Consider the following 21,451-nt stretch of genomic DNA (forward strand, 5'->3'; position numbering starts at 1 on the left):
CTTAAGTAAAATAAGTAATAATTATAAATGTAATTAAAATTTAGGTACAAAATGGAACTAAAGAAAAATTATTAATCGAAACGTCTAATTTTGAGGGAAAAAAATAAGACGCAGGAGATGGAAAGATTAAACAATCAAAGCGTTAAACCACCTTGTTACAATTGTGTTGATGAAAACAGCAAAGAAGGATATTCAAATCGTTCTTTAAATTGCAACTGGAAACAAAACGAAGAAGAGTATCAAAAACATGAGTTGCAATATAATAAAGAAATTAATAAAAAGGGCGATTTTTACCCTGAAGATTACTCTGGATATGCCGAAGTCAAAAGACCAAAAACTGGATATCTTAATAAACCAAGAACGCCTGTAATTTGAAAAAAAAAAAAAAAGTTGATATCAAAAATGATAAAAATAAACTTGCTATAATATAAAATATTTAAAATTTTTTTAAAATTTTAAAAAAAATTTAAATATTTGTAGTTTTTTCTTGTTAAACTTTTTATTTTGTTTTCCTTAAATTTGTCATTAAAATTCAAAATACTTGTTTTGTATTTTTTGTTTAAATGTTAGGATATATACTTCTTGTGTTCTATTTATGATAGAATACATGAAATATATATCTTAACATATATTAGCAGTGGTTAGAGTTCTGGGTTAGATTTCAGAGCTTCATGTTTCGAAGCCGGCTCTAAGGCAATAAGCGTCATTCGTAAGAAAAAAGGCATGAACTCCAGGTCAAATGCTTATCCGCGGTACTCTGTAATAAGACCGATAGGTCTTCTTAGAGCACTTTAATAATTAAACAAAAAAGATGTGTTAATTTGATGTTGTCGAATTCCAGACAACGTATTGTTCACGGTTGCGTTTAAAAGTATGCCAGCTTCCAAATTCCAAATTCGCCGTCCAAACGGTGACAATAAAAATTACACAAAATTAGCCAATTAAAATTACAAAAAAACCATTCTGATATCTTAAATCATTATTGGTCCATATAATTTTAATTTAAAAAAATACAATTAACTAGTCGCTCTCACATTTGGACAAGTGAGGCAGATTTTTAAGGAGTATTTGTTTCATGGCTCAAACGCCGCATTTTTTTGCAAAACATTCTAATTTGCCATAAGCATGAACATTCTCAAGTACGAAGTTTTTACCTCTAAAATTGTCATACTTGAAACATCAAAATAATTTTCCTCGAACGTGTACCTTTTATATTAAAAAGTCAGGTTTATATAATATTATAAAAGCTAAGTTTATATAATGTAATATTAATGACCTCAACAGAATCATAAAAGTCTTTGAGTTTTAAATACTTTCAAATCAAATTTTTTAATTTTCATTTTAAAAAAAAGATAGTAACCAAAATTAGAAAAAATGAGGGAGGGGGAGGGTTTAAGCTTTATATGGCCGAATCTTTTGAGCGCATAAAAAATAATTTGATGAAATTTAAAATCTAATTAAAATTATGATTGAATTTAAGATTAAAAAACAACGAAAAATAAAATGTCTCTTATTTTTATTCCAATATACAAATCAGGTGGCGCTTGCCTCAAACCAAGATTTTTTAATTTAGAGGCCAATTGCAAAAGATTGGCACAAAAAATGTCAAAATTCAGACAAAAAATGTCTTTCGTTGGAGAGGAATAGTTCATTGATTCAACGGATTATAAACTTTGTTGATTCTAGATTCAGTTTGAACATAAATTCTCATCAACAATATAAGGTTTGTCTTGCATTATCCACAAATTCCAATCGTATGAGAATCATTGTTGAAAACTGATTCCATGATTAATAAAGTGTTTGATTAGTTGAATCAATGAACTCCACAAAGAAAAGACATTATTTCGCGTGTTTGTCTGAAGAAAGACATTTTTTGTTTCTATTGACATAACAGAAACAATTCTATCATTTAATTTCTGAATGAAGTCTTGCTCTGCAGACTCGCTTTGAAACAAAAAATTTTTAATTAGATTATTTTAATTTTATAAATCAAATATGTTATCTATTTCAAACAAGTTATTAGACGGTTGATAGATTTTTCATAAGGTTGACAGTATTTTTTTAAGTTTAAAACCCCCTTATTTTTTCTAAAAAAAGTTCATTAATCTCTTCTATAATCTCGTATTTAAATAAAAAAATGACATTATGAAAACCCGCACAAAATACACGTGTGGAACCATTGGTATCGAACACTCTAACTTACGAAATAAAAAAATGTTTATCCATATAAATATAAGAAAAATGCTCTAAATTTTTATATATATATTTTCTGAATTAAAAGTATTGCGCATATTATTAGGTTAAACGGGGTCATCTGAGATATCTAAATATATAAAATTTCTGCTAGAGATTTTCATACAATAAAGAGTGCAAAACTCTTATTGTTTATACTTTTTTGCTTTATAAAGGATGTAAATCCTTTATAAAACATTAACAAATAAATATTTAAACCAATCGTAACAACCAGACTAGCAAAGGGTAAAAACGTTTCGCCAAGTCATAACTAATAATATAAACATGCTAAACTTAAAAATTGCACATCTTTTGCTCTTAGAGTCTTTTATCATACACCTTTGTCTTTATCAGCGTCTGGTCTTTTTCCAAGCAGTGCTCAGTCTTTTATCAACCAGTGTCCAGTTTTTTACCAATCAATATCTAAAAACAAATAAAAATTTATTTTGAGATTTTATCTTTTTTATTATGCATTAGCTGTAAAAAATGATTTTTAGCTGACCTAGAGAAATCAATTGTAAAGATGGACAAAAATGTTTTCTAAACTCCAAAAATGCAAAATTGAAATCAAATAATGAGATAACATCGCCAAACCTTTATTTGGTAGCGGGACGGTTAGTTAACGTTATATAGTCATAACGTTTAAACTTAACGAGGTTAAAGAACTGTAATATGCCTAAATTGTAAAATTGGATTTATAAAACCTCAAAGAGAATTTTTATAAACAAAATGACCTAGAGGCCTGGTGTAGATGTCTTATTTTTGATAATATCCCAATATAATACAAAAATAAGATTCATTAAAATGCCAACTCAATATGACAATCAACTGGCTATTATTTTATAATTTCTGTCACCCTTTTGTGTTTTGATCTATATTTATGAAATTTACACCAGAGAGCAACACAGTTACTAAGGTTACAATACAATTAGCAATTTGCTACCTAACATTAATGTCTTTTCAGCCATCATAAACGCTTTTTCTATTTTGATGTGGATATGGTGGTGATATATATGTGATCATCTCTTTTTTTGATATTTTTTGCAGAATTTGGTTTAATTTCATTTAAAGGCACCTTTGGAATAGGTCTTTTCTGTAATCAACGGTGACACTGTTGTAACTGCTCTGTAAAAAATTGAGCCCACATTTTTCTTTTGTATCATTGGTATTGAAAAAGCAATAAAAATGTAATTATGTAACACGCCCCTTTAGTACCGATTCGACAACTGCAATGACCTTAATCAGGATTAAATCCATCAAAAAGTAATTCAGCTGGTCCAAAATCATCATCATTAAATTTTTTAGATTTAACGTATGTAATTTTCACCGGTGTTAGCATTCGGGACGCTTTTTCTTGTTTTTTCTTTTATGGTAACAATATCTGTAAAAAAATATCTTTATTAACTTGAAGATCTAAAGATCTTCTATGATTATTTGGCTGTAACTTTAGGAGTTTTAGGTGGATTGAGGCTGCATTGAAAACCATTATATGTTTCCTTTAGCTTTCAGTTTATCTGTTAGTTTTGGGTATCAAATATTTTAATAATTTGTTAGGCAATTTCTCTAAAATTCCACTAGAAGACTGCCAATAGCAACTTACCGTTTTACACATTGCTTTTTATTAAAAGTTTCTACGTTCTCAGCCCTTATGAATCAGAAAATAATAGTAGCAGTTACAATAGTAAGTGATCGGCCAATTTTTTAAAAACAAAGTTACCTTTTTTATCTTTTTAACTACATGGCATTAATTTTAAGACCAGACCGCTTAAATGAATTTGACTAATACATAACACAATTGACTGATTAATGATGGCAAAATTTTTATTGATGTTTATTTATTAATTTGTATGCAAACAGAAGTATTACAAAAACACATACTAGACACAAAACATATTTTTTTCAATGTAGTACCGTAAAACATAACAATTGAATAGGATAAAAACACTTTAAGGTCGATATATCATAGGTAAAAATCCATTTTTACTCAACTAGATATTATGCCTTGGCTGTTTATGATAAATGTCTAATTTTTGTTAACAGAATAATTGTATAAATAAAGTATAAACCTTTTTTGTTATTGTATATTGATTTATTTTCTTTATTTTCCATGTATAAACCATTGACAAATCTCTCAAATATCTTGATTCCTTCATTCAGGCTAGTTTTACTGTAATCTGAAATAATAAATTACATAAAATTATTACAATAATTGATGTGATAAATAAACTGTGGTTTATGACATATATATATATATATATATATATATATATATATATATATATATATATATATATATATATATATATATATATATATATATATATATATATATATATATATATATATATATATATATATAGTCCCTGATCAAATTATTACCCCACGTTGCTATTTTTGTAATCATTCTAGTAGTAAAATTTGATTTTTTCTTCAAAAATACAAAAACAAATTTTTTATTTATATAAAATATAATTATTTTCTAACATAAAATACACAAAATTTTGATAAGAATATATTTTTTAAGAGTAATTCTCAATGTTTTGTTGATCCTCCCTTATTTTTAATCACTGCACAAAGGCGATTTGGCATACTATAGAGACAATTTAAAGTCATTTCTTTCAAATGTGCATTATGGTTCCGGTGCAAATAAATTTTTCAATCAATTGGGTCCTATTTGTGAATTTTTCGGTGGAAATATCTCTCTTTAATAACTCCCATACATTTTATATAGGGCTTAAATCCGGGGAGTTCCCTGGCCAATCCAGTAGTGGAAATTTTTGAGAAGCTAATAATTTGTTAATGGGTTTTTGTGTGGCTCCATCTTGCATAAATATTTTTTTTTTGCTTATTTGAAAACCACTTCTTTAATTGAGGTAAAAAACAAGTTTCAATAACTTTTTTGTATTTATCCTGTTTTAATATTCCATCTACAATGAACAGTCGACCAAGGCCTTTCCCGCTGATAACTGACCAAAACATGACTTAAGAAGGATGTTTAATTGTTTGGATTATATAATCTTCATGGAATTTTTCATTGACAGCCCTTTTGACATATTGAGCCTTTTGAGTCATAATTTCTATGGTAGACTCATCGTTGAAGCATACCTGAAGAAAACAGAATAAAAATTATCACAGAATATAAAGACTGAAACATTAAGAAAAAAACTTATAATCAATCTATTATAATGACTTACCAATTTCCAGTCATCAAAAGTGAAACTATGATACTTCTTTGCCCAATTCAGGCGTTTTTTCTCTCTGTGCTTTGGTTAATTCTGGCCTTTGTGCTGGCCTTCTACTTCTAATATCCAATCCATGCAAACTTCATCAAACAGTGATTGTCGCTACATTTATTCCCACCTCATTTAACTTGCTGGTTATTGCAGAACATGTTGCAAATCTATTTTCTTTTACTATTTTTACAAACATTCTCTTATTCTTGGGTGTTATTTTCTTTTTTCGACCGCATTTGCCTTGTCTCCGAACACATAACGGGAGGCCATTTTTCAATTTGTCTTGAATCGTTTTACAGTGCGTCTTGATATATCACATTTTCTTGATATTTCACTTATTGAGGAATGCTGGTCAAAAGATATTGAATAATTACTTTTTTTTCAGAACTAATTTCTTCTTTTCCCATTTTGTAATTTAGAGCTTTTTAACAATTTATTTTTACTGGAACTATTTTAAGAAACAAAAATTGGTTTTTATAGAAAAATATATAATAAAATATAGAAATAACTGCTTAAAAATTGTTCCAAAGTATATTATAATACAAATCTTATGTAATTAAATAACAATGGTTAAAAAAAACATCACGACACTTAAAGAAAACATGAAATCAGTATGGATAACAAAAACGAATTTTATGAATTAAATAGGTGCCACTTATCCCCCTGAAATTGTTGCCACCCTAAATATAATTTTATACTTCTAAAAGCTTGAAAGTGTTAAGTTATAAACAAAAAAATATAAATCAACAAGTAACAATATTGCAATCAGATTTAAATGGCACCAAAAACATTGAGTTGTCAAAAATTAACAAAATTGATAAGGTGGGCTAATAATTTTATCAGGGGTTGTATATATATATGTATATATATATATATATATATATATATATATATATATATATATATATATATATATATATATATATATATGTATATATATATATATATATATATATATATATATATATATATATATATATATATATATATATATTTATGTATATATATTTAATATATATATTTTATGTATGTAAAATATATATATTTATATATATTATAATATGTATGTGCGCCATGCTTAGAAAAATTGCTGTATTAGAAAAAAAATAAAAACTTTGCAAAATAAACTTGCAATGGTGGATGTTAAATCGTTTAAAACTATTATCTTATTATGGTTATACTACTATAAAATAGATTTTATTTAACGTTTTTAAACTTGCATTTAATAAAAACTTTATTTTTTTTTATTAAATCAAAACTTTAAAAACTCAAAAAACTTTTTAAAACATATTGAAAACTTTATCTTTGACATAATAGTATACTTTAAGACTTACAATATGAGCTGGACTGGTTATGGATAAATTAATAAATGCATAATGAAGTTTTTTAACCAGGTGAATGATAAAAATCTACAAATGTGGTATTCTAACGATCTATAATGTGCTAATCTAACATAAATTATTAATTATACTTTTTAAATTTAAACATTTTATACAACTTTTGTACGATCATTTTAAAATAATTCAATAAGAGCACAGTAGTTTAAATGTAAGAGATAGTAGCTAAATATATTGTACCCCTATAAAATATAAAATTAACTAATTAAAGTAATAAGAATCTTCAATTAGTTGAACATTAAATAATTCAATTAAAACTTTGACTAAATAAACATTTTTAGATTTTATCATATAAGCTAAACAGCCCTTGGAATTAGGGTCAGCATTTGGCAATGCCGACGACCTAACTGCCGACTTAAAAGTGTATGAATTCAGCAAAAAATTGTTGATCTCGTTTCTATGCTTTATGGTTAAACCTTTGTGTCAAACTTTTTTTGCTGACCTGATGCCTACCTCTAGCAGTTTAAGGTCAGCAATAAATTGCCAACCTCATTTTTCCGAAATCTGAAGGCTTGCTAAAGAATATGAATGGAATTTTATATCAAAAATAAAATTGAAATTTTTAACATAAGAAACAAGAAAATAAAATATTTTTGCTTTGCTGCCATATAAAAATATTTATTTTAAAAATTTACATAATAAAAAAAATTCAAGACAACAAGTTTAGAAAATAGTATAAAATTGGTTGTTAAAAAACAACACAAAAAAACACAACTTAACCACAGCGTTTATCTCTGAACATAAAAGTAATAAACAAAAGATTTGCTAGAAAGATATGAAAACAAAAATACCTCTATCTCCCTGAGTTTGACTTTCTCCCTGAGTTGCCTCAACTTTTTTAATTTCATCAAGTTCTTCAAAAAGTTGGCTAAAAAGGCACACAATTATAATGTATATATACACACATGAAAATTTAACAAATAAAAAGTGAAAATAGCTACATAAAAATTGACTTAACTTTAAGAGCATCTAATTAACAAATATATATATATACAACCCTTGGAATTAGGGTAGGCATTCGGCAATGTCGACCTAACTGCTGACCTAAAAGTGTTTGAGGTCGGCAAATTATTGCCGACCTCATTTTTCCTAATTCCGAGGGTTGTGTATATATATAACTCCTAACTGGTTGTCAGAAAGTTTTGTTGACACAATGTAAAAATTAAAATGCAATACTGTTTTTTGTTTGTTACTTGATAGACAATTGTTACTTGATAAAACAATTTTTTTTTTGTTACTTGATAGACTGCATGCCCCAACCAAACCCTCAGTTGATGTAGCAGCTCTCCCTTGCGAGTCAGGCTATAAGATAGTCGATATAGCAACACTCTGTTGCGAGTCAGGCTATTTCTCAGTCAATGTAGCAGCACTCCATTGCGAGTTAGGCTATTTGTCAGTCGATGTAGCAGCACTTTGTTGAGAGTCAGGCTATAAGATAATCAATGTAGCAACACTCCGTGCATGACTTACAGTAAAAAAAATAAAAACATTTTATTAAAAATAATAAAAATAAAAACACTGTTTACATTATTAAAAACATTGAGAATGTTTTAAAAACATTCTGGTCAATTAAATTTGCGTTTTTGCTGTTTTTTTAAAAAACGATTAATTTGTAATTAAATTAATGGTTTTAACTTTCTGACAACACGCAAATGTTGGACAAAAGTCAAAAGTAATTAAAAGTGACGTATTTGTTGGCATAAGAATCATTTTTTTCCTTCCGTACTCCCAAACGCAACAATCTATAGAACTATATATATATATATATATATATATATATATATATATATATATATATATATATATATATATATATATATATATATATATATATATATATATACACACATACATATATATCAAAGTTATTTTTACATAAAGAGTACTCATTAATCTATATTTTAGATTATTCGACCTCCTTTCCTTGAGCAAGACAAACTTTCATTTTTAATGTCCCTTATCAAGTTTTGCACAGTGCTATGGGGAACTTTATCAAAAAGTATTTGCCACTTCTTAAGCAGCTCAGACTCTGTATTTACTTTACCTTGTGTCTTATTTAACTTGAACTTACAAATAGCTAAAAAAATTTTATTTGTGGACAATTTCATAGGTTGTGATCTTTAGGTATAAATTCAACGCCATTTTTTTGGTACAAATTCATTATTCCTTTAGCACAATGACAGCTTGCTAAAATTTTACTTTTGCACGACGAATTTTCAAGGCCAACTTTTTACTTTTTTTCTCAGCCCCCTTTTTTCTTTCGAATTCTAACTTACGATTGATTAATAAAGATTCCTTATAAAGTTTGAGAACCCTAGAAACAGTTGACTGACTGACTTTCGCTAGTTTAAAAGTTGTTCTAGATGATAATCCAGTAGTTTCAAAGTGTAAATGCACAAAACTCTTTCACGATTGGTTTGTTCTTTTAACATCATTTTAAATAACAATCTTATAGAAAAACGTTTATTTACTTTTTTTGTGAAAAAGTACTAAGTACTAGGTTGTACTAAGATTTGTTAATATTTAAAAAGTTTCCTTTTTTATATCATTTTTTGTTAATTTGAAGCTCTCAAAGTTGAATCAATTTTTTTTTTTTTTTTTTGAAGCTCTATTTGAAGCTCTCAAGTTATTTTGAAGCTTTCAAAGTTGATTCAATTTTTTGGTGGCTATGATTTACTTATAAAAATGAACCAAAAATACATATAAAAATACCATATATAAAAAAATACATATAGAAACTAAAACTGAATATAAAAAAATAAAATTAAATGCATAATTAATATAAAACAAAATAAAAATAGAAATTCAGGAACTATTATTAAAAATTACAGAAATATAAAAAATATTAATAAAGAAATATTAAGTGCTCAAATATAAATGACAGTAACTATGTCAGTAAATATGTAGATCGCACAGTGTGATCAACACCAGTTGTTCACTTCTCATTTTGAAAAAAATATGTTTTGGTATTTAAAAATAAACAAAACAATCTTTTATTTTTGTATTTTCAGAAAAGGATAGCATAGTATTTTATTATTATGAAATACTATTATCTTTTTTTTTCCGAAAAAAAGGCTGAACAATTGAAAGTTTTTGCTTCTTTGAAATATTTTTAAAACTCCCTTCTTTAAGATATTTTTAACATGACCAATTAAATTAGATATTTTTAACATGACCAATTAAATTAGATATTTTTAACATGACCAATTAAATTAGATATTTTTAACATGACCAATTAAATTAGATATTTTTAGCATGACCAATTAAATTAGATATTTTTAACATGACCAATTAAATTAGATATTTTTAACATGACCAATTAAATTAGATATTTTTAACATGACCAATTAAATTAGATATTTTTAACATGACCAATTAAATTAGATATTTTTAACATGACCAATTAAATTAGATATTTTTAACATGACCAATTAAATTAGATATTTTTAACATGACCAATTAAATTAGATATTTTTAACATGACCAATTAAATTAGATATTTTTAACATGACCAAATAAGATAAATATAGATCATGAGCTCAATATTTATTTTATTAAGGCACTTGATCCTAGAATGTAACTTTATAAGATTTTTTATTTTTTATTATTCTTGTAGACAAAATCTTTCAAAATACTCCGAAAATTTTCAATAGGACAACATTCTAGCAAGTTTGCAGGGTTATCCGCCTTCTTTATATTAAATTAGCCAGATTACATATACACTACCTAAATGTTATTTATTGACGAAAGTCTCTTTTTAGTAAATTTGTTTAAATAAATTTTTTGATTTATAGCCAGTCCACTAAGCACAAATTAGACCTGAGAAATGCTATTTTCAGAAAAAGCAATCCATAAAAGCAATAAATTTTATTTGTGTTTTTTTTAAATAAAGGTCTTTATTTCTAAAAAAATTAGTCAGCACGAAAATGATGTGTATATAGCATTAATTATGGATGATCATGGCAGCTATCAGTCTCAGTAAATTTGGAAAAATAGCCTTGTCAACCAACGTATGGCGAGATTCTCAAAAGAAATGGTGCAAAATGTCTCCAAATTTGCTTCATTGATTTAAAGAAACTGACATCTAAAGGTTGTAAAGCAATACTGCTATTTGGGGGAAGGCAAATGAGTGCAATCTAAATTGCAAAAACAAAACTAAATTAGATAAGTATTGTTAATTTTAAAATAAAACCGCTTAGATTGTTAGATTTTGCCTCTGCTTCAAGAATATATGCAAGATGGCTTCCATGACCATCCATAAATAGTACTATATACACATCTTTTCCATGTTGACTAATTTTGTTAGGTATAAAGACCATAATTGTTAAAAAAAAAATGCAAATAAAAATTAGCCTATCTACACAATTCAAAGGGTAAAATAATAAACTAATTTTTATGCTGAAAAGATCATACTAGAAGACTTGCCTTGATAAACAGGGTGGATAGAAGACATTTACACTAACTCAGATGCAGCATATTGGGCATCATTCAGAAGATATTGAGCTAGCCATAGCGGAAATTTAAGCACCTTAGAATTTCCGCTCAGGCTAGCTGAACATCTTCTGAAGTATATGAAAAATTTCAGAAAAAAAATCATGTATAATATATACAAATACACAACTAACCACCGTAAATCACAGTATAGAAGTGATACAGTATAGAAGTGATACAGTATAGAAGTGCTACTGTATAGAAGTGATACATAATAGAAATGATACAGTATAGAAGTGATACAGTAAAAATATAAAGTAAAATAAAGAAAAAAAGTAAAAGAATGTTTATCTGTAAAAACTTAATTTAAGAAAATTATTTGGATGACTTATTTTCTTTTCAACAAAACAAACGAAACCAACGAAAGCTATTCAAGCAAAAACCACAATCATTATGTGAAGAGGTTTAATTAACTTAATTAAATTAATTACTTATAACTTGTTAAATAAAGGTATACAGTATACCTTATATACTTGTTAAGTATATAAGGTATACTGACCATTTCCAACAATGTTCAGATTAGCATTAAAATATTGAGATTTAAAATGTAAAACGAAAAACAGCTGCTAACAGCTGTTTTCCGTTTTTCATGGAATTTGCAACAAATAGTCTGATTTCTAGCATTTTTTTTTATTATAGTAAAATTTAAGAAACTCAAGTGAATTCAGAGATTTGTCCGAAAGGCATGATTGAATCTTTGTGCAAAAGTTTAGACAGTTTTAGAAAAGTTTAGATGTAGTAGACACATAACAGCTGATAATTTTTTTACAAACATTCATCTTGTACATGCATTGCAAGGTCGTAAAATGACATACATTTGCACCATTAAAAAAAATAAAGGAGAAATACCAAAAAAGTTATAGTCAGCCTTACATTGACCAGTTTACTCTAGCATTTTTGGTTTTCAAAATGACTCTACTAAAGTTTCTTATGTACCTAAGAAAAACAAAGCAGTAATATTATTATTAACCTTCCATCACAGTAATGACATTATTATGGAAAACAATGTCATTACTGTGATATGTTACATAATGAAAAACCATGTATTATTCTAGATTACAACAAATATAAAGGTGGTGTTGATGCATTAGATCAGGTTGTCAGGTGCTACTCGAGTCGCCCAAAGAGTAACCAATGTTTTGTAATATTTTGGATATTGAAGCAATGCTTTGATTTCATTCTTGTCAATTCACACAAATTATAAAAAGGGGCTTTTCATAGAAGAGAATTTAAAAAAAAAATTATTACAAATTTTTATATTATTATATTAATTTTTATATTATTAAATTATTATAAATTAAAATTCTTCTTAAAAAATATGATGCAAATGACAAACTTCTACAAATAGTTGCAAATAATAATCTTTATTTTAAAAAAAAATTAGTCAGCATGGAAATGTGTATATAGCATTAATTATGGATGGTCATGGCAGCTATCATAGTCTTAGTAAATTTGGAAAAATTTAGTAATTGTACAAAATAACCTATTAAATCAAGGTCAACCAATTCAAGAGCAGCACATAAAAAGATGCTGTATGTGTCCTCATGTCATGACAGAAAAACCCATCTGCAATGTGTTTTATGTAGCCATTCTGTTTGCAAGGCTCATAGCAAAATTGTTTGCAATAGTTGCCTTATTTAGAAGATATATTTTGCTTTTATTTGAATAAATTGTATCAAATGTCACTTTTATTTAAAAAACATTGAGAAAATTATATTTTTGTTGAAAGCACGCATTTTAATTAAAAAAGTTCAACATATTTTGTATAAAAACCTATATTTTAGTTGGGGTAGTTTAATACCCTAGCCGTGCTTAACGTAACTTTTTTTCTCCTGTCCTTTAAGGGTTAATCGAATGTTGAATTTTTTTCTTAATATCAAAACAAATTTTATACGATATAAATAAAATTTAAACCGAATACTTAATACTAAAAGAAATAGTTTTATGAATGCAAAATTGTTTGTCTCTTTTTATTTGCCTTCATTAAGACAGACATTTGATGTTTCTATTACAACTTAATAAAAGAAAGGAAAAAAAAAATTAGTAAACGTGCAACTGATTATTTCAAATTTTAATTATTGCAATGAATGAATTGTTTTAAAATAATTCATTGCAATGGCTTCGCACCGCGATGCATCAGGGGGAAAAAGCTACGAAAAAAAAAACAAATTGAAAAAAAAAAGTACAGTTGGTAGAAAAAAATGTTCTTAGTTACATACAAAAATTTTAAATAATAATTTTATATCTCTGATTTTAATAAACAGAGATATAAAATATTTTTTTTATCTCTGCTCATTTGAAAAACTGTAAAAATTAGTTATTTATAACTTAATTAACTCTAGTGCGCAAATTATTTTACTATTTAAACTAGATACTTAATACTAAGAAGACAATTGTTTTAGGAAACGCTCTGCTGCAAAAATACTTGTGTTACATAAAAAAAGATTTCACTGAACGTATATATCTTTAAGAACCCTTCTATAGAAAATTTTAAATTTACCTATAAATCGCTCATTCATTTATTACATTTGCAGCAAAAACTTGTGAGAAATTAAATAAAATGATTTAAAAAAAAAAAAGTGAATAATCACATTAAAAAAAAATCTCAGTTAAATACAGAAATATACTAGCTTTTAAAAGTATATTTCAGGACGACAAATTGAGAAAAAAATTTATTCAACTAAATATGTTATAAATTTTGACGCAAAATACAAGTTATCTTGTTACCTGGAAACAAAACTACGACAAAAAAGAAACAAAAAAACAACACAAAAATCTAATGAAGAACTTATCTTAATAATTTATTTAAGATTTCAACAAAAGAAGATAAAAATTAAATCATACAAAGCTGGGATCAAAAAAAAAAGTCTTTTTTTTTTTTAAACATCTTCGCTCCCATTAAGGCTGCAAGCAACCACTAACTAAAGTTAGAAGATACTGGAAGAGAAAAGATGAAGATTGTAGAGCAAGATAACGATTGACAGACGAATTAAAGGATTACAAATTATATGAATCAGGAAAGCAAGATGAAGGAAGCGAATTCCAACGAACTGATGTTCAAGGAAAAAAACTAGATAAATAAAATTTTTTGGAGCACTTAGGAATAGTCACAGAAAAAGGATGAGAATTAATTGAATGACGAGTAACACGCCAATTACAGTATTTGTAGAAAAGAGAAAGAGAAGCAACATTACGACAATGTAATAAGATCCGCCCCAGATAAGGCAACAGTATTCCATACAAGGCCGGATTTGAGATTTATAGAGATAGAGAATAGAATCCAAAGTAAGAAAGTGTCGAGCTTGATAAAGAGATGCAACCTTAGCAGATGCTAACTTTGCAACTTTGATATATGATTTCCAAGAAAGATCAGAAGTAAGAGTTAATCCTAGAAGATAAAGAGTAGATGACTCATCGAGTACATCACCGTTCATAAGTAGAGTAAGATCTAACTTATTGCAATAACGATTGGCTGAAAAAAATTGAGTTTTATCTGTATTGAAGTTCATCAGCCACTGTGAGCCCCATGCTGTAGCAGAAGTGAGATCCTTTTCAAGCTCAAATGCCCCCTCCAGGCAATTAGAGAGTGTTTGTTTCTTATCACAACAAGAATTAATGATTGTATCATCAGCAAACAATGCCATCTTAGATGTGAGAATATCAGGAAGATCTTTTATGTAAATTAAAAAAAACATAGGGCCAAGGATTGAACCTTGAGGAACCCCTGAAGATACAGAATAAAAAGAAAAGTGCTGTCTATCGAGGACAACTTTTATACTACAATTGGAAAGGAAGGATTCAATTAATCTTAAAGATGTTACCAGATACACCGTAAGAAGAAAGCTTATGGAGAAGACCAGCATGTTAAACTTTATCAAAAGCTTTTGAAATGTCAAGAGCGATGGCTCTTGACATTTCAAAAGCTTTTGATAAAGTTTGGCATGCTTAACCTCTCCACCTTTATCTAATGCACAATAAAACCTATCGGTTATTACTGTTAGCAAATCAGCTGTAGAATGAGAAGATCAAAATCCATATTGATGATCAGAAAGTAAGTTATTAGATTCAAAATGAAAGATTAAGTGTTTGTTAATTAAAGATTCAAAAATCTTGCTTATCATAGGAGGAAGACTAATGGGACGGTAGTTAGATGAATCAGATCGCTCTCCAGAATTTTTGAAGATAGGGATAACAGATACCGCTTTCCAGCAGCTGGAAAACAAGACTCTTGTTTTAAGCACTTGTTGAATAGTTTTGTGAGTATAGAAGACAGTACCGGAGAACATTTCAGCAAGACAATAACAGATATGTTGTCTAGGCCACAAGCTGTAGAAGAGTCTAGGCAGGAAATCACTTTAGATACAGAAGCCACGATACAGAAGATAAGTCACAAGAGTCTAATTTTTTAGATGAAATACGAGATTTCATGACGAGATTTCATGACCTGAGAATAATGGGCTTTGGCATTAGACAAAACCTTTTTACAATGGTTTCTAGCAGTAATAAATTTTTCTAAATGGTTTCTAGCAGTAAAAGAATTGTTTTGCTGATAGATATGGAAGTAATGGTTTCAATTGGCAATCGCAGCAGCACAATGCGAGGAAAACTATGGAGGAGAGTGAGGCTTGACCTGGAATCGTCGAGAGGGAACAAAAGATTCTGTGCCAGCCTGAATCCACAAAGTTATGTAAGAAGCAAATTTGTCAACAGAAAGATGAAAGATTTCGACCTAAGGGCCATCACAAAGAAAATCACGGAAAGAATCCCAGTCAGCTTTAAGGTAGTTGTAAGAGGCTCGATAATAGGGGGATTCAGGTGATGAAGAAGAATGAGATATTAGTTTAAGAGAAATCAAACTGTGATCAGAAGCACCTAAGGGTGAATGTGGAGAAACTGAGCACTGACTAGGATCAGAAACAAGACATAAGTCGAGTAGAGAAGGTAAATGATTCAGGTTGTCTGGAAAGCGTTGGAAAGAGTTGGAAAGTTGACTACTTGAGTTAGGGATTGAGGAAGGTAAAAGTTGTGGGCTTTAATGCCTGCAGAACCACTGACACTAGAGACAAGCCATTCAGAGTTATGAGCATTAAAATCACCAACAACAACAATATAGGCTGATGGATAAAGAGAGTGGGCTTGATCAACATGATCAGAAATAATATCAAAAAGAGTGCAGTCTTGAGATGAAGGAGAGCAATATAGAATAAAGAGAAAGGCAATAGAGTAAAGTGGTGTTAAACAAAAACATATGAAAAAATAGTCTGATGATTCAAACCTAGTTTTACAACAAATGGGTGAATTCTTACGAATGTAAATGCCCAGGCCAAGCATGTGACTATTGGAGTCTTTATGAATTAAAGGAAGATAACCATCAACACTAGGATCGCAAGATGAGACAGCCGAACTCAAATTAGTCTCACAAAGAGCAAGTAGGTCTGGTGAACTTTGCAAGAGATAAGACTCAACAGAAGAAAAGTTACTTCGAAGACCACGAATATTAGTGAATGATAGGTTTAGAAAACTTGGTGATGATGATGATTTTTAGTATTTTATAGTTTTTGGTTCTTTATTCATTTTTAAATTTGTTAAAGAACTTGACTCAAAGCATAGATAATACTCAGAACACTGTTTAATAGCCCAAGCAATTGCATATTTTTAAAAATTATTAATCATTATTAATTACTCATTATTGCCTATTAATTACTATTAATAAACCCTAAGCCATAACAAAAGGCTCCAAATGTGGCCTCAGCAATGCACACCAAAAATACAATCAGGGACACCATTCATGCGCAACATGGCACTGTTAATACTTTGATATTTTTCAGCTGTTGATGGAATCAGCCTCTCTGAAAGTTACCACAGAGTTCGGGAAACCTGACTACCAGCCAGCCTCAGAACCATAAAACTGAGTTTTAGAGCTGTACCCTCATTAGGAGATAATAGAATGAGTTGCCTTGTCATAAAAAACAAAGACACAAGCAAAACCCATGCATTGAGTCAAGAAGATCCAGCATTCAACATCCTAAACTGGAAACAATGTATCAAAAATATATCTGTGCCAGCCTAATAGATGAAGAAGGGGTGCGAGGCTGGTCAACAGATAGAATATGTTTACCCCTTTAAAGCTAAAACCTAAAAAACCCGTTCTTTAGCAGACCATTTAAAACATCTAAAAAAATCATAAATAGAAACAGATTCAAGTGTATTTATTTTCTCTTAAATTATTTGAATTTAAATACATGATGTAATTATGTATTTTAAAAATTGTAGGTTTTCTTTTTTAAATTTAGAAACCAAAAGTTAAGTTTTCCTCTTTTAATAAAAAAAAATCCAACTGAGTTTGACAAACTTACATAAACTAAAACTCAGGTTAGATGCATTAACTATTTATATATCACTATTAAATTTTCAGAAGTTAACCTTATCATATCAAAGATTTTAATAAATCTTGTTTTAATTTCAATTATTTGAATTAAGACACATTAATGTTTTTTTTCATTTTATTTTTTTTCAATTTCATTTTGCCAAGGAGAGTGGAGACAATTGAGTTGGAGGTTGAGACAGTAGTTAAAATACAATAGTGAATATTGAATTTGGACCTAAGTGCTTTTTTATTTTTTATCTAAAAAAAAAAAGACAAACCTTATCGTAGGTACTTTTGATGGATCAAAATTTTCAGCTGTACTTGGATCAATAGGTACACAAACCTTACCTGCAAAAGATAACAATTAATAAACTTATAATTATAAAAACTGAAGTTAAAAAATGAAACAAATTAAAATAAATAATTCAAGGAAAAAATAAAAAATAAAAAAATTCTCAAAACAAAATTTAAAAATTTAATAATATATTTATGTTTTCTGATATTTATGTTTTATGATGAATTTGAAGAGCAATTGAACTTTAGATACAGCTGAATACAGTGACAAATTTAAAGAGCAATTGAAAGTTATTGGATAATACTATATAGATTTAATTAATTAAGGTAAGGCAGCAATATGATATGAAGTTAGTGATGCTGCTACAACTGCGTTAATTGGCTATGGAACAACTGAATATAAGGTAATTTGTAAAAAAAGCAAGAGTGGGTAATTTACTATAATTTACTTCTTGACTGTGCATAGTATTACTAATACTATGCACAGTCAAGAAATTTTACAATTAAAAGTATTTGGTGTAGATGAAAAAAAAAAGAGGCAAAAACTCATGTGAAGACATAAAGTAATACAAGATTATATAATATCATACATTAGTAATGGGGACTCTGTCTTGTTTCGAACCACTAAATGTGGAAATCATTTCAATTTTTTATAAAAGAATGTCATGATCTTTTTCTGGTCTTCATTACTTTTATAATAAGCAATTGTTCTATAAGCATTATATAAGCAATAGTTCCTAGCAATACATGTTATGGCATTGGTGATGGTTTGGTTGTAAAATTAGGGTAGGGTGTTTGATTCACTAGCCTGAAACAACAACTCATGTTATATCTGAAATAAATGAAAAGATAATGAAACCTAAAAAGTATTCTTCAGAAAAGGCTTGTTTATAAAATAATATTAAACAATCAACAAACAGGATAACAGAAAACTTCTGTTATTCTGTTGCTTTTTGCTGTCAAGAAAACTTTCTTTATGCTATGCTACTAGATGATAAAGTTGTAAGTGATCATCCTCTTAATCAAGCCCAGCAAATTACATATCCAGGAAAATTGATTCAGATTTCAAGCTTCAAATCAAAACTAAGGCTGCTAAGCCCTTGATTTTCAAAACTAATGTTTGGACCGACTTAGTTGAGGTTTCTTCCATAAAGTTTGAGCCTCCTATTTCAGTTTTTGTTTCTTTAAACGAGTTACTACAAGCTATTCAAACTGGTAATAAACTTTCTCTTACTGATCTGTCAAATAATTCCCAATATACATACATACATATATATATATATATATATATATATATATATATATATATATATATATATATATATATATATATATATATATATATATATATGTGTGTGATTTCCCAAAATTATTATAACTCCAAATTGCCTAATTTTTTTGGAATTATAACTATATTTATGGGCCACATTATTATCGAAGTGAGCTTATGTGTTTAGAAAAAAAAAGTGTCTTTAGACTGTGGCCTAATATATATATTATGTGGGCAAGCGTGATGACAAATCATTAAACCTAAAAATTGTTCTCCTACTTTACTAAATGGTCTGGATCCACCAAATCCTTGCCACCAACCCTTAACCCCCACCCTTCTCTCTCTCTTTCCTTCTAGATGGTGGAATTAAAAATAATTTTGAATCGCGCGTTGCCACATATTTTTTTCTATTGATTTATTGTAATAGAATCATTAAACATCAATCCATTAAAATGATGGCAACTAAAAAAAGACAAACAACGCTTTCATTTTAAACACTCGCAGGATCAGAGTTAAAACCACCTGTTAAAAAAAAAAAAACTCTACAATAAAAACTCTATAAACTTAAATTTAAAAATTGATTTTTAGTAAAAACATTGTTTTATGTAACAACTTATTGTTATAGTTGTACATTATAAAACAATTTTTTTTTAGAATTTTTTAATAACTTTTTTTCTAAAAATTGTTTCAATATTCAAAAAAAATTTTAATTCGAATAAAAATTTAGGCGCGCCAGATTTTTTTAAAACTATTAACATTAGCAGGTAGTTAGAACATTTGCTTGCAAGATTCAATTTTCAAGATTCCATTTTCAATTTGCAAAACTTTATTTAAAACTATTTTTTTAAAGGATTTTATTTAAAATTATTATCATAAAATATATGTGGGTCAAATCATTATATTTCAACCAATCGCCTGTGGGTCACCATCTCCGATTTTCCTGATTTTTACATATTGTTGTGTGCATTATGTAGATAGGTTAAATTTGAAACTTCAGACTTCCAAGTACAACGGTTCAGAAATTATAGCCTTAGACATATGACACATTGGCCCCCCTCGATTTACAAATAGTCAAAACAGACTACTTTAGAGCTGTATAACTTTTTTCTCACTTTCAACATGTGTCTCATTTTTTCTAGAACTATTTTCTGGATAGTTCTTTCTTTAAAAATGTGGTTTTTATTAACTTGTGTTGAATTAGAAAAAAATTATGACCTTCTCAACTTTGAAAAAAGTCCTAAAATTGCTAAAATATGCCAAAATGAAACTAACTGTAGCATTATTCTATTCATCCACAAGTCTTTATAGATAAGTTTTCTGATTTGCTACTACTGTCTGCAATAAATGGGCAAAATATAGGCAGCTTTTTGCAGTTTAGAACTTAAATATATCTAAAAGCAAAATATCCACTTGCCTAAAAAGTCCAATTTTCAGCCATTTTAAGATGCTTGTAAATTTTTCTAACACTTTGTTTTGATCTAAGATTAACAGCATACAAGACCATTATATCCAACTACCTGAAAATGCTAACATTGTAAACTTGTCAAATCCACACCAAAAATGCCAGCATTTTTAAATAACCCTATTTTTCAATCATTGATGGTTGAATTTGTTTACTAGAAACCAGTGTCCCTCTAATCTGCCAACTGGCCTATGTGAAAGGTGCAATTAATTATAAGTCATTTCTTAATAAAAAGAAAGATAAGGTTGGTTGTCCTCTTCTTGATCTGGTATTTATAGTAGATAGGGGCACAAATAAAGGGGGCATAATATTATTTTAGAGACCTCATTATGGTTCAAATAAAGGTCTCTAAATTAATTTAGATATTTACATACTTAATATCTAAATTAATTTCAAAATGAAACCATTATTTCTTTAAACTCTATTTTATTATAGGTAATCAGTGGTCTGGACTCCCCCCCCCCCCCCACTCACTAAGGTGAGGGGGAGGGGTTTGGGGTGGCACTAATCAAAGGGGAAGGGGGCAACCAACTTTTAGTAATATAACTAACTTTTGTTAATTCCCTTTTAAGACCATTACATTGTATATTTGCTGGAAAATCTGGCACACATTTTTGATAGTCACTACCAAAATTTGAATCTTATGGTAATAGCATGAAAAAATGCAATAAAGATCTAATAGCCTTAACTGTATATTCATCAGAA

The 21,451-nt window shown here is 28.1% G+C and overlaps 2 protein-coding genes across 3 annotated transcripts in view; one reads left to right on the forward strand and one right to left on the reverse strand.

The window, feature by feature from the left end:
• Positions 1 to 465, forward strand: part of LOC101236496 (cilia- and flagella-associated protein 70) — a 70,638-nt gene extending 70,173 nt beyond the window's left edge. The window contains exon 31 of one of the 2 annotated variants that reach the window (XM_065799580.1): positions 45 to 465. In XM_065799580.1, the coding sequence (XP_065655652.1) occupies positions 45 to 107 (63 nt within the window). In that variant the 3' untranslated portion in view covers positions 108 to 465. The remainder of the gene's footprint in view (positions 1 to 44) is intronic. The other variant, XM_065799582.1, reaches the window with a different exon arrangement.
• A 1,782-nt stretch (positions 466 to 2,247) lies between these two features.
• Positions 2,248 to 21,451, reverse strand: part of LOC100206443 (DNA primase small subunit) — a 57,357-nt gene continuing 38,153 nt past the window's right edge. The window contains exons 10-13 of the mRNA XM_065799583.1: positions 17,999 to 18,068; positions 7,654 to 7,730; positions 4,299 to 4,406; positions 2,248 to 2,655 (exon numbers count right to left, since the gene is read on the reverse strand). Of these exons, the coding sequence (XP_065655655.1) occupies positions 2,642 to 2,655; positions 4,299 to 4,406; positions 7,654 to 7,730; positions 17,999 to 18,068 (269 nt within the window). The 3' untranslated portion in view covers positions 2,248 to 2,641. The remainder of the gene's footprint in view (positions 2,656 to 4,298; positions 4,407 to 7,653; positions 7,731 to 17,998; positions 18,069 to 21,451) is intronic.

Source organism: Hydra vulgaris, chromosome 06 (assembly GCF_038396675.1).
Source record: "Hydra vulgaris chromosome 06, alternate assembly HydraT2T_AEP".
Taxonomy (NCBI): Eukaryota; Metazoa; Cnidaria; class Hydrozoa; order Anthoathecata; family Hydridae; genus Hydra; species Hydra vulgaris.